The following is a 13773-nucleotide window of genomic DNA, read 5'->3' as shown; positions in this document are numbered from 1 at the left end:
CTTTAGCCCAGCAGTGGGAAATTTACAGGCTGTTAATTTTGTTGTACGTTGTTGTTTATTGGGCTTTTTTCTTTTTATGGTTGGAACTTGGAGTAGAGTGTACAAAAATGAAGAGAAATAATTGCACTCATAAGTACATAACTTGACTATCTAGCTATTAAGACTCTCTCCTCAGCCTCTTGCCTTTTCCACTTTTTTTCCTCTCATCTCATATTTTTTTATTAAAATGACAGAAAAGTATAACTACTGAGTTTCTTGCCGGTTCTCGGTAGAATCAACTTTCCGAACCAAAAATTATATTACGATTCAAAAGAGCATTTATGAATAAACAATATTTTATTTATTTTACAACAATCCAGTTCTCAAATCTGCTTAGAGTAACTACTCTACTTAGAGCGACATACGCTCGCCCAGGTGCGAAAGTACGGAATCTTAAATAGATAACGTTTGACTACCGTACACAGATAATGCCCAGGAAATTATACACCTAGGGGTTTGCTTTGTATGTCAGTTTTATACATTATATTTTTACATAAAAGTTTACATAAAAAAATGGAAAGACATTTTTCAAATGCATATAATGAGCCCAAACTCTATGGGTTTACTAGTAGAAATTCCAAGATTCCATCAACCTTTGAGTTCAGAGCAGATAACTCAGTGGTACCATAAGACTACTGCATCGTCGTCGGTTCTTGATAAGTACGCAATGTTTAAAATTAATCCAACTTTCTTAAGTAAAAATCATGTTCAAATAATCATTTACATACATACAAAGATATAATGTAAAAATATAACTTTATTTATATAACAAATAAAACAAGACAAAACAACTTCTAAAGGATCTGTACATCCAAAATAATTTCTTGATCTGCAACCAACCATAGTTCTTGAATACTATATACTTTACAAGAGTCCCACCCAAGCTTTGCACTTGGGAAATTTGTTAATGAAGAAAATGTTATGATATAAACATCATTTAAAGCCTATAGCACTCAGGAATAATGTACCTTTCCACCAATAAATTTATTTAAGAACTAGCTGTAATTTAACAAAAAAGTTATCGTTGTAGCCTAAGTTACTCCTTATTACATCGGCTATCTGCCAGTGAAAATCCCGTCAAAATCGGTCCAGCCGTTCCAGATATTAGCCGGAACAATAAGACTGACAAAAATTGAAAAAAATGTTATTTTGGTGTATGTACCGAGTATACATACATATGCATTTATTAAAAAGCGGTTATTTTAATATTACATACAGACACAGCAATTTTATTATATGTATAGGTCGAATCATAATTCCATTGACTACCCCCTACAAACAAACAAAATTTCCCTCTTTATAATATTAGTATAGATACAACAACTTTACTTTAATTTTATTTCTAAGCCCTTTGCCTTATTCTTTTTTTTTATATTTATTTATTATAAAAAGTTTTTATTCTGGCTTTTATTTGTGCCAAGCAGAAATCTCGGACAATGATATCATGTCATTTAAATGTCAAAGTACATTTAATATTACTTCGAATATGAAATAAATTTATAGATAGCAAATAAATAAACATCAAATTATATCTGTAATCAGTCCGCTTCAATATATTCACAATAAAAAATAAACATCACATAATATATAATTTATTTTATTATAATTAGAATCTGTTTAGTTTTTCAAACTTAATTAATTAACAAATATCTCTTACAATATTAATTAAAACGGCAACACTTAAAAATGAAAACCAGAATATTAAACTTCGTTATATTGCAGTACAGTATGCTTAAACATTGGTCTGGTATAATTAAATAAATAAGAAAATAATATCGGAAGGATACAAATCAATATTACATATATAAACTTAGGTATTGACATTGTGTGTCCGAACGGACACAACCATAGCCCCCGTCTGTTACCATCTCTTAAATGGTGGCTGGTAAATGCCAATACTATCATATAGGTTACAATGTATATGTTGATTTTATGAATAATGTGACTATACAGAGCAAGAATTGACGTTACGAGCATCATAAACGTTGTACAATGAAGGATACCTCTTTGGCTTACGTTGTTTAAATCCTGAAACAAAAGAAAGTTTCGTTTTAGTATTAATGGTTAATAGTACTGCGTTTTTAGTCTAACAAATATATACAGCTGCAGATCTTGCGGTTTTAAGGTCAAACTACAGGACAGGCTGATTAAAATTATTGGGTTTTGTATTGAGTATTTTCAGTCAGAGCATGAATTTTAGAAGTTGGGAGTGTGTATGTTGATTCGAAAAACTTATAAGGTGTTGGTCCTGTCTTAAATATTTCTGTTTGTGTAGAATTTGCCTTCCATCGGATCATAGTGCACCTGTGAGTGCACTATAATATCCCGTATAGTTGGATGGGAAGACTCTTGAAATTGGCTGCTGTAACCAAAATCTTTCTTAGGTCTTTTAATAAACCCATATATTTATTATTTATCTTTCTTAATTCTTTTTCCCTTTACAATATATTGAAAGAAATCTCTTAAAGCAATATGCTCTGTGGAACCAGCTTTCGCCGGCGGTTTTTCCGAACCGATACGACTTGGGAACCTTCAAGAAAAGAGCGTAGTCTTTCCTGAAAGGCCGGCAACGCACCTGCAAGCCCCCCGGTGTTGCAGATGTCCATGGGTGGTGGTAATCACTTTCCATCAGGTGAGTCTCATGCTCGTTTGCCACCTCTAATATAAAAAAAGAAAAAGAATGCAAGCTTCATACACTTATATCTCTTCTGAATGAGTTTTTTTATATCTTTTTCATTAATGTATGTAAAAAACATAATAAAAATTATTTTTACCTTCAGATAAATTGATCTTGCCAAAATAAAATGATCGACGTCGATTACTGAGGACATGAACGTGCAGAAAATAGTATTATAAATACAAGCTTGATTTGTTATTTTTATATTACTAAAGAATAATAGCGCCGACAAAAAGCCGATAGCTCCATGGGTAGAGCTGTCTGCCAACGCTCGGAACAGCTGAGAACTTGAATATTTCGATTTAAAAACAACATAATCTCCCAGATATGCTGTCAGTGCTATAGAAATTGTTAGTAATAACCGGACACTCTTCATTGCTTAGAAATTTGAGTATTATTTTTGAAGTTTATTCATTTTGCTGTTAGATTAATTACGTTTTTAGTTACATAGTTGTTTTTTTAATATTTGTTATTTCTGGTATTGGAATTTCATTATATTCGTTTTTATTTAGGATTTTCATAATAATTATTAATATTATATGAAAATTATCATCTTGCTAAAACAAGATGTTATTCGATTTGACAGACTATTCTTCGTTGAAAAATTTATAGTATCAATTTTATAATGTCTTTATCTTTTTTTTCTATTTCAAACTATATTACTTACTTACATTAAAATATATATTTTATTATATGAAAATTAGAATTTTATTTTATAATTTCGAATGAACAAGATTTAGATTTCAGAACGCTTATAGTAAAGCAGTGTACACTTATCAATTTTTTGTTTTAGATTTTTTACGGATGATGATGTGCTTATGTTACTGTTTAAACCTTTTAATTAATAAGAAAAAAATAGTGAATATTTTAGGAATTATAATAAAAATAAAATTTATTTTTTGTCTTAGATCAATATCACAACTACTTATTATCTACTTTCCTTTTTCTTATAAGTACTTCAGAATTTGCAAAAAATATGAACAGTATAATCATTAACAATTAATAATGTCAGAGAAAGTAATAAAAACAATAAAATCTCGAGTAACATTACTTAACTAATGAAAGTCTTGAATATGGTTATACATAAAATTACTTCAAAATAAACTTTATAGAGCTGTAATTAAGGTACATAATTATATGATAGCCTTGTAAAATCTAATGCAACCACACCTAGAACTGATTAGCTAGAATGTTGACTGTGTAGATACAATTTATATAGACCTCCATTAACAACGTCTTGCTAAGGAGACGAGGGTCTTATTTTCCTGGACAATTATATCTATGTCCAAAATAAAAATAACTCTCCATTAAAACAGATCTTATGAAATAAAAGTCCTTCATAAAATGGTAATTAGTATCAACGTTAGTCACTGTAGATAAGATATGTAGTGTATTGATAAATTCGAACAATTTACACCATTTTGTGAATGACGTGAAGTTATGTGCATTTAAATAAGAATAAAAATAAATATCATCATTTAAGACGTTTAATTTTTTTATTGTATAATTTTATTTAAACATGCGTGAAATCGTGCACATCCAAGCGGGCCAGTGTGGAAATCAGATCGGTTCCAAGGTAAGTTATAAACAGCCGAATTGTCCATAGTTACACCAGCATTTGATTTAAATTTGTTATACGCAATGCACATGACAACAACGTGCATCTCATTATCCTAATATGTAATAGTTTGTCAAATTCTTTGACGTTTGTTATGGCTCCTTCTCAACTTAAAAAACGAGTAGTAATTCCGAACCGTTTGAAATCAGTCTTATAATATTCCTAATAATAATTCCCTTTATTTGTATGTGTAAATGAAAGTTTTTTAATGTGAACTAATATTATAACCTACATCTTGAGTTAGCCTATAAATGGATGTCAAAAAATGTGTTAAGTGCGTACCTTTGACATACTAATAAAAAAAAATGGCAAAATTATATTGTATATGAAAGTTAAATCTTTTAAATTGATTCCTTATCACATTTTATAACTAGTTATGTTAATTTTATTTTTGTGTGTAAAAAAATGCACACATTCGTCTTATTACTAGTATCGTAAAGTGTTTTGTTAGTTTTGTTTATATTCCGATTTACGTAAAAACTACTAATACAATTGATATGGAAGTTTTTTAAATATAAGTTAATAGTTTCATGTCAAACATAGGCTGTGTAGTTTGTTAAATATTTTTTGATATAGCTTAATACAGCATAGTCGGAGAGAATATTGACTAGGCGCTTTATCAAAACAATAACCGATACACAAAAAGGTTATTGAAATTATTTGTAGTCCTCTAAAATAACTACAAATCATTTAAAAGTCTTTATTTAAAAGCAACTCAAAGCAATCTTCTATATTTAAATAAATGAGACAAATTTCAATTTAATTGTATCATAATTAAGTTAATCTTTATCGAAATTAATTAAATATTAATTCAAAACGGTTAATGTAGATAAATATTACCTTTTAAATTTTTCAATTCGGATCCGTATTTTTAGATATATTACGAGATGTTAATAAAATACGGGAGTTTAAACGATTCATTAGCAAAGTGCCGGCGTTATAGATCGGTTTACTAATACTTGTATGTCATTGGTTAAATATTACCACGAAATACAAATCTTATTTACTCGTACTAACCGGGCCGGTGGGACAGGTAGCTGCTAAGTATACTGTACTGTTGCAGTTACAAGAAAGTATTTGAAAAATAGCTTATTCATTGAATAACGCCATTAAACTAAACGCCTAAGTCGATTAACCGAGCTAAGCGTTTAAATGTCAATTGGCTAGGCTATAGCAACATAGAACAAACACACTATTTGCAATTTTTTACATTGTGAATGTGTTTTAAGTTTTTTTTTTTTTAATATTATTTAGGTAGGCAGACGGTCAAATGTCTCACCTTATAAAAACCATCGCCTATAGACATAAGCGACGTATGAAATATTAACCATTATTTAAACAACCTTGGAAACTTAAGATGTTATGTCCCCTGTGCCTCTAGTTACACTGTAAACCGGAAAACAACAATACTCACAATGATTATTGCATTGACGGTAGAATATGTGTTGAGTAAGTGGTACCTACCCAGGCGGGCTGGCACAAAGCACTACCACCAAGTAGTATTTATATATATTTTTTATTTAACGTAATAATAATGATCTTCGATCTAAAACGTCACATGTAGGGGTGGCTTTAATGTAGCTGTCATAATTATATTATCGTTAAATTAAATCTTCGTTTTCGTGTTTCGTATCGACTGCCTCGTTGGTCTAATATATATACCAAAGTAACATCTCGGAAGTAAGAAGTGTGTACACTTCCGTGCCTCCGAAAGTACGTAAAGTTGGTCCTGTGTCTGAGCTATTACCGGTCGTGTCGGATTTGCCGTCCATTCGGACTACAAGAGTGACGGAATAGGCAGTGCACCCAGATTGTGCACGCACACAGTATGTCCTGCTTAGTTAGCAGTGGGGCTATAACGGTTAGAGCATAGCAACGGTTTCAATCAAACATTTGACGCGGATTGATAAATATTGCAGTCAAATCAGTGTTATGGAGTATAGTGCTACTACATAGGTCCATGATACTGATTTATATTTTTTCGATTTGATATCATTCCTCAACAGATATTTGATAGCAACAGTTGCTTTGCTCTAACCTTAATAGCCCCATTTTTCTCCACTGAGATTGTCCGCTGTGATTAATAATTAATATCGGTCAGGACAAAACCTACAAATGAGTAGTCAATGATGAAATCTGATCCCATAGTCGATTTATCATTTTTCTAACTAGTCCTGTAGTATTCTTAACAATTTTCAACGTTATAAAGCCACAATGATTCATCTAAAAAAACTATGCTTGTAGTTTAAAAGTTTTGTGCAATGAAAAGGCAAGACTTGCAATAAATACATAAACAGACTCATTTCGATTCGAAACTCTATCTCAGAAGGCAATGATTACAAAATGATTAATTAAGCAACATTATGGATATTCGTTATCTGTGGATATTATAAAGATAAAAAATATATACTTAAAAATTGATCAATTTATTTTTAAGGAACTAAAATTTCCTATCTAAGAATTTTGTTTTGATAAGATACCTTTATGTAGCCACGAATTAATATAAAGTATGAATAAGGTACATAATATTAACAGATTGTTTGGCTGAATACATTCAACCATTACCATATACTTAACGAATAAACAAAAATTTAAAAAAAAAAAAAAGCCGACTTCTAAAAAAAACTCTATTCCAAAACAAATTAATATGCACTAAAAAGTAAAAAAATCGTTGCGTATTCTTCTGCAACTTAATAATCAATTTGCTTTTTCTACTCATCAATATGTAGGTACGAACTGTGAATTTACCACTCAAAAAGGTAGGATACCCACTTTAAATCTAACTCAACACATATGAATAACAAACAATGATCTATTTGAAATATTTTTTAGAGTTCTCCTAAAATGAAATGAATTAATATTAGACTACTTAAAAGTCGATTAACGATTGTAACTTCAGTAGTTCGGGTTGGCAAAATAAAATTATGTTTTTTACAATGATGCTCCAATCTCTCTATCTATCTTTACAATCCTCCAATTGTTTTCCTTATGACAGCTCAATCATTTTTAAAATAAGAAATAGTGTTACATGCCAGTATTAAATGTTATCCCATAAAATAATATTAACTAAAGTTGTACAAATTATTGATCAATTAATTACAATAATAATTGTATATATTTATAATATCCTATGACGTAGCTCCGTATGGAGGCTAGGGCTAGTCTCGTAACACGATATATTTTTAGTTTTTTATAACCTACTACTCGAAATCGGCTAAAAATCTTTAACGTCATTCGTTGAATTTGAAGTTGACTTAAAATATATGGTATATTGTAAACTTTTTAATATCGTAACGTACCTAGTTTAGATAAACTATTATTATAAATCTGTTTTTAAGTTTATTTAATAACATAAAAAACTAACAAAATGAAGCTATACTTTATAATAAAATTAATTTTGTCTAAAATAATTTACGATATCAATATCAATCGAACACGCAAATACTACTAATTACTACTTAACCAGACAGACAAAATTTACATCTATATAATATTAGTTGCTTTGTTGATCTTGTTTAGCTTACAAGGTCGCTGATTGCAAAGGTCTGAGTTCAAGTTTTTAAACGGCCATTAAGTTTTTTCGGACTTTCGAATTTGGTAGTGCATTACCGTGGTTACAAAAGTACTTTAAGCCGTTATTCCTGAGCCTGTACTATTTCTAATTGCGCCGGATTTGCCGTTCTATCGGATTATAAGAATGCACCTATTTTGGCGGACATACTTGTGTACTAAAATATGTCTAGTACTTTGACACTTTAAAATGTCTTGTTTAGGAAGACTTTACGATGACCCCAAAAATAGGTTAGTTATAAATGAATATCACTACATATTATAATACAAAATCTCCCTGCCGTATTACTCTGTCCGAACGCCATAAATTCCAAAACTATCGAACGGATTTCCCTCAAGACTTAAGGTTGCCAGGTCGCAAAACCCAATAGCCGGACAGACCAAGTAGTTTGGCCGGACATTGGTTAAAAAGGCCGGACGTTCTACATTATTGAAGATTTTGTGTCTCAGTATTAAAAGATACGGTAAAAAAAATGTATATAAAATCAAGGTTTTCTGATTATTAACACGAATCTTGTTAATTTAAGAACGTATCTGGGTTGCGAAATAAATAAAATGTAAAAGCCGGACAAGCAGGAAAATATTGATTCTGGCCGGACACGCAATCAAAAAGCCTTACTATGTACGGCTTTATTTACGCCTGGCAACCCTAACAAGACTCATCAATAGATAAAGTAATTCATGATCAAAGTTTAAATTGATTTAAATATGACTGTGACCATTAAAGGATATCGGAAATCTCTCTGTTAGTCTTTAACAACCAAACCATTGAAACGATTTTGATGAAATTTCATATGCAGCAAACTTTAACCTCAAGGACATATTTAAGCTATTTATTTATACATAAAACCGTACAACGAACCCCTAAAACCCGGGCGGTACCTCGCCGATACTTAGTATTGTTATACAGTGGACCCCCGATAAATAGACAGGCGATTTTCAAGGCATTGTCGGACTATCGATTTTGTCGGATTGTAGCCTAAGACACCCCTTAGTCCGGTTTTTCTTACAAAAGAGTACCTTTCCGACAAATGACATATCCAATGATATGATTCTATATGTTATACTGTAAGTACCAATGTTTCTCCGCTGTCACATGTAGTTAAATTCAAACTAAGCAATCAGAGTCGAAACAAAAAAACACGTCGAGCACTGTAATGGCGCGAATTAATTGTAACCTGTTCAATCACGCATTATTTACATTCAAACAATGATATTCTAATAAATAGATACGTTATACACTTACTAAACAACAGAAAAAAGTGTTCCGCGCCGGGGGCCGTTTATTTTACATTTCGCTACAAGTAAAAAGGAAAGCTTGATAAAAACAATAAGAATAAAAGAGACAACAAGATGTTTTAATTGCGTTTTTTTTTTATATTCATATAAAAAAAAAACAAAATATACTTTATTCAAGTAGGCTTTTACAAGAACTTTTGAATCGTCATTTAAAAAACTATTTAAAGTAAAGCTACCACCGGTTCGGAATATAGATTCTAATGAGAAGAACCGGCGAGAAACTCAGTAGTTACTCTTTTTCAACATCTAAAAATACAGTCATATTAGTTAAATACAATTATATATGTATGTTATGTCTCCTGCCTGGAAGTCAACAAGCATTAGCGAAGATTGTCAAAAAACTAGCCTGTATGGCCCAGTGATAGATCTTAACCGATGATTACAGGTTCAAACCGAGTCAAGCACCGATGAATTTTCATGTACTTAATTGTATTTATAATTTATCTCGTGCTCGATGAAGGAAAACATCGTGAGGGAACCTGCATGTATCTAATTTCAACGAACTGCCACATGTGTATCCAACCACATTGGAGCACCATATTGGAATATGTTCTTAACCCTCTCCTCAAAAAGGGAGAGGAGGCCTTAGCCCAGCAATGGTAAATTTACAGGATGTTGATGTGGATACTATATTAGAAAATATTCAATAATAATATATATGTTGGATTAAAGGGGGGTCAGATTAGCCAAGGGGAGTCCACTGTATATGTAATATCATAATATGTATTTCCATTTATAATTCTATGTAAAATAAGGTACTTTATTCTTCAAATGAGTTTAGTGTATATTTATAAATTCATTGTCTTTTTTTAGTTCTGGGAGATCATATCTGACGAACATGGCATAGACGAGACCGGCATTTACAAAGGCGTAAGTCCACTACAAGCTGAGAGACTTAATGTTTACTACAATGAGGCTTCTAGTGGTAAGTTTAAAGTATCTAAACATATATACATACAAATACATATATTAGGAATATATTATATATATTTTTTTGTTTTTCGGCTGTTATTTGTGCCAAGAAGGCACAGATTAAATATATCATATAAGTCAAAAGTAGTAAAATTGTCTATGTCTAAATCCCATTGTCTTTGATACATTATATCTAACTGGGAACTGAACAAAGAACATATGTATTCTATCTATCTATCTTTTGTATGTATATATAAACAAAGATAAAAAGTTTGTCAAGCTATTTTCTTTTTTTTTGTGTCACTATTTTAAAAATAGAAAAAAAAATGCTCGCAATTGTACATTTTCCTCAAAACAATTATTTCCTTGGTGGTAGGGCTTTGTGCAAGCCCGTCTGGGTAGGTACCACCCACTCATCATATATTCTACTGCCCCACAGTAGTACTTAGTATTATAGTGTTCCCATTTGAAGGGTGAGTGAGTCAGTGTAACTACAGACACAAAGGACATAACATCTTAGCTCCCGAGGTTGATTGTGTATTTGTGGTAAGGAATGGTTAATATTTTTATAGCGCCGATGTCTGTTGTAGCCACCTACCACTTACCATCACGTGGTTTATTTTCCTGTACAAAGAAAAAAAAGATTTGGGTCCAATTTTGACCGCAGGTCAACACTAGTTATATTTCAATATAAATTTAAAATAGCAGTATTCTTAACTCTGTCTCTTACCGGTGATCAGAAAGAGATGTAAACCTCTATTGGGTCATGTCGAATGTCGTGACAGCAAACGGTATCGACACGACGCTCACTGCAGCCTAAATATAATAAACTCAAAATCAAATCATATCAAAATACTCTTTATTGTACACCAGTAAACATAAAGTTGAATCACATTTTAGAAAGATGCCCAAGAGGCGGCCTTTTCGCTAAACAGCGATCTCTTCCAGGCAACCTTAGGGTAGAGGAAAGAAACAGATATAGAAAGAGGTAGAGGTGTACAAGGCAGATATAAACATAATATATGAATACATTACAGTGAAATAATGATATATTTAAAATAAAATAATGTACAGTACCTGGTAGCTAACAGGCATACATATATGTATGTAACTCATTAGATATAAATTATATATAAAATTAAACTAAAATTCTCTCGAACTAAATACAACATTAATGTGCAAGATAGTATTGTTTCAAGATAGTTTTAAATGAAGCAAGTGATTGTGCACGTCTTACTTCAACAGGAAGAGAGTTCCACAGACGAATAGCCTGAACAGTAAAGGAATTTGTATAGAATAAAGTCGAATGTGGAGGAATTTTTAAAAGTAAATTATCCTCAGAACGAAGCGTTCGATCATGAGTAGTACATAAAAATTTAAATTCTCCTTTAAATAGAGCGGAGTTGAAGGATGAAAAAGAATTGAGTAAATTAGATGGAGAATATGAGTATCCCTGCGATAGCAAATTGGGAGCCACTTGAGCTTTTTGCGAAAGTCGGAGATGTGATCATATCATTTGTTTAATTAAAATATTTTTTATATTTTTTTAAGGAAAATTTGTCCCAAGAGCTGTCCTCGTGGACCTTGAACCTGGGACCATGGACTCAGTGCGGTCCGGCCGCTATGGTCAATTGTTCAGGCCGGACAATTTTGTATTTGGTCAGAGTGGAGCAGGTAAATTATCCTTCATATAACTGATTAATAACATTTACTAAACTAAAATTTATTTATTTTTAACAAAATTAGGAGCACTATTCTGTAAAATATAACTCAATACAAAACATTGTGTAATGTCACAGAGACCTATGCAATATTTACTTTAATATTTATAACATTTTAAGGTTATATGCACCAAAATGCCATATCACCGTAAGTCGGTTTAAACATCTTTCAAATGAGATATTTGTATCTCATTTATGAGTGAACTTGATTAATGATATTATTTGCTTAAACTTTTTATAACTTTTGTATATATTAAATATCCTTTCAGAATTTGAGACTTAATTAAGCAATTGTTAAAAAATATATGTGTAAATATGCTTTTAAATGGTCACTAAGGCCTTTCCTAATTGGCGCCAATCCAACCAATCCTGAGCCCTTTGCATTCTCTGTAATCTTGAGATTGTCAGGTTATTTAAAATCATTTTTCATTATTGATTATTTTCAATCTTGTATTCATTTCAATTCTTAGTTTAATGGCTTTTAGTTATCAATCTTTTATCAGATCGTACATTAGTAATTTTGCATTTCAATCAAGTAAAAAAAAAGTTTATTTATCTGTATTAAGACACCAAGAGATAGTCTATAGTCGCCCTCAGTACAATCGAAAAATAAAGAATTTTCTTTGCGCTTATTTCTAATTTTATGTAATATTTTATTGGTTTTATTAATTATATAATAGTTTAATGTATTATAAATTCTTATCTCTAATCATTGCTTATATTAATTTTATATTTTTAATACATATTGTGCAATATGATAGTGCACAGTGAGCCTGTAAGTAGTAGAACATTTGCCTTGATAATTTTGAAATGTATTTTTTTTTTCATTTGATGAAATATTGTATCTGTTGGTTGTCCTAATGAAAATAAATAAATAAATAACAGATGGCGTTAATAGTTACTGTCAAGTAGCATTAAATTTATTTTAAGCCGTGCTGGACACAATATTTTCGTTTGGAAGGGGTTTGACCTGATATGATTTTCCAAAGTAAGCACCAAAAATGGTCAAGCTTTAGGTAGTGTGCTTACGATTTTTTTTAACTAGTATAATAAAATATATGTTTACAGGATATCAATAGATTGCGTTAATTTATTTTAAATTGTACTTTCACTAGACACCAACAGATGGCGTTAAATGTATTTTTTTTTTTAAACAGGAAACAACTGGGCTAAGGGTCATTATACAGAGGGTGCCGAACTAGTTGATGCTGTTCTTGATGTTATCAGGAAAGAAGCAGAAGGATGCGATTGCTTACAAGGTAATTTTTTTAATTAACATTATTAAGAAATTTAGAAGTTTTTAAACTTTACTTTTAAGACATTTTTATTTGCCCGGGCACTTTTGAGAAAACTGACTTTCTGTTTTGACAAAAAAAATTCGTGGAAGTACTGATATTAATGTAATTGTATCTTACGATTCCGTTAATAAAATACATTTATTTGGTAACATATCAATGCTAAAATTATTATTTTCACACAAATTCATACAAACTTTTTCATTGTTATCGAACCATCACATTGAAATACATTTTAAATAATTATTTTATCTTGTATTAAATAATGATGTGATTTTTAAGTCTTATTTAGTATTTTCTCCTTCCAGGTTTCCAACTCAGCCACTCCTTGGGCGGTGGAACCGGTTCCGGGATGGGTACGCTCCTCCTTAGCAAGATAAGGGAGGAATACCCTGATCGCATCATGACCACATTCAGCGTGGTCCCCTCACCCAAGGTATGGAAAGGTTTCGGGGTTCGTAGTATCTTGTACTAACCAGTACATCATCATCAAACCATAGATTATTATCGACTAAAATACAGAAATAGAAGTTTATTGAAATTATTTCTTATGGTTCGTTTTGATATAATGATGAAAGTGACTGTTTACGATGCGCGCGCAGACGTGACAACTACACGATGAAATCGCTCGTTAACTGTCAG

At 31.1% G+C, this 13773-nt stretch overlaps 2 protein-coding genes across 3 annotated transcripts in view; one reads left to right on the top strand and one right to left on the bottom strand.

Annotated features, from left to right (window-relative positions):
* The window catches only part of LOC113391424 (tubulin beta chain-like), a 119343-nt gene that overhangs the window by 98448 nt on the left and 7122 nt on the right, over positions 1-13773 (top strand). Inside the window, exons 2-6 of one of the 2 annotated variants that reach the window (XM_064220139.1) lie at positions 4264-4292; positions 10017-10128; positions 11667-11789; positions 12994-13095; positions 13440-13567. In XM_064220139.1, the coding sequence (XP_064076209.1) occupies positions 11714-11789; positions 12994-13095; positions 13440-13567 (306 nt within the window). In that variant the 5' untranslated portion in view covers positions 4264-4292; positions 10017-10128; positions 11667-11713. Of the gene's footprint in view, positions 1-3976; positions 4293-10016; positions 10129-11666; positions 11790-12993; positions 13096-13439; positions 13568-13773 lie in introns of those variants that run through there. The other variant, XM_026627386.2, reaches the window with a different exon arrangement.
* On the bottom strand, positions 1697-3294 carry LOC113391427 (transmembrane protein 267). Its single transcript, XM_026627392.2, has 2 exons — positions 2814-3294; positions 1697-2067 (listed from the first exon to the last, which is right to left on the bottom strand). The coding sequence occupies exons 1-2, from the start codon at positions 3090-3092 to the stop codon at positions 1741-1743; spliced, it is 606 nt and encodes a 201-aa protein (XP_026483177.2). The 5' UTR covers positions 3093-3294; the 3' UTR covers positions 1697-1740.

The sequence above is a fragment of the Vanessa tameamea genome, chromosome 31, assembly GCF_037043105.1.
Source record: "Vanessa tameamea isolate UH-Manoa-2023 chromosome 31, ilVanTame1 primary haplotype, whole genome shotgun sequence".
Lineage (NCBI taxonomy): Eukaryota > Metazoa > Arthropoda > Insecta > Lepidoptera > Nymphalidae > Vanessa > Vanessa tameamea.
This window is presented reverse-complemented; position numbering and strand designations above follow the sequence as displayed.

Coding starts and splice junctions, on each gene's coding strand:
- LOC113391427 (XM_026627392.2), bottom strand. CDS start 3,092: ATGAAGAGTGTCCGGTTATTACTAACAATTTCTATAGCACTGACAGCA. Junction 2,068..2,813: donor CAAGATCAATTTATCTGAAG/GTAAAAATAATT, acceptor CTTTTGTTTCAG/GATTTAAACAACGTAAGCCA.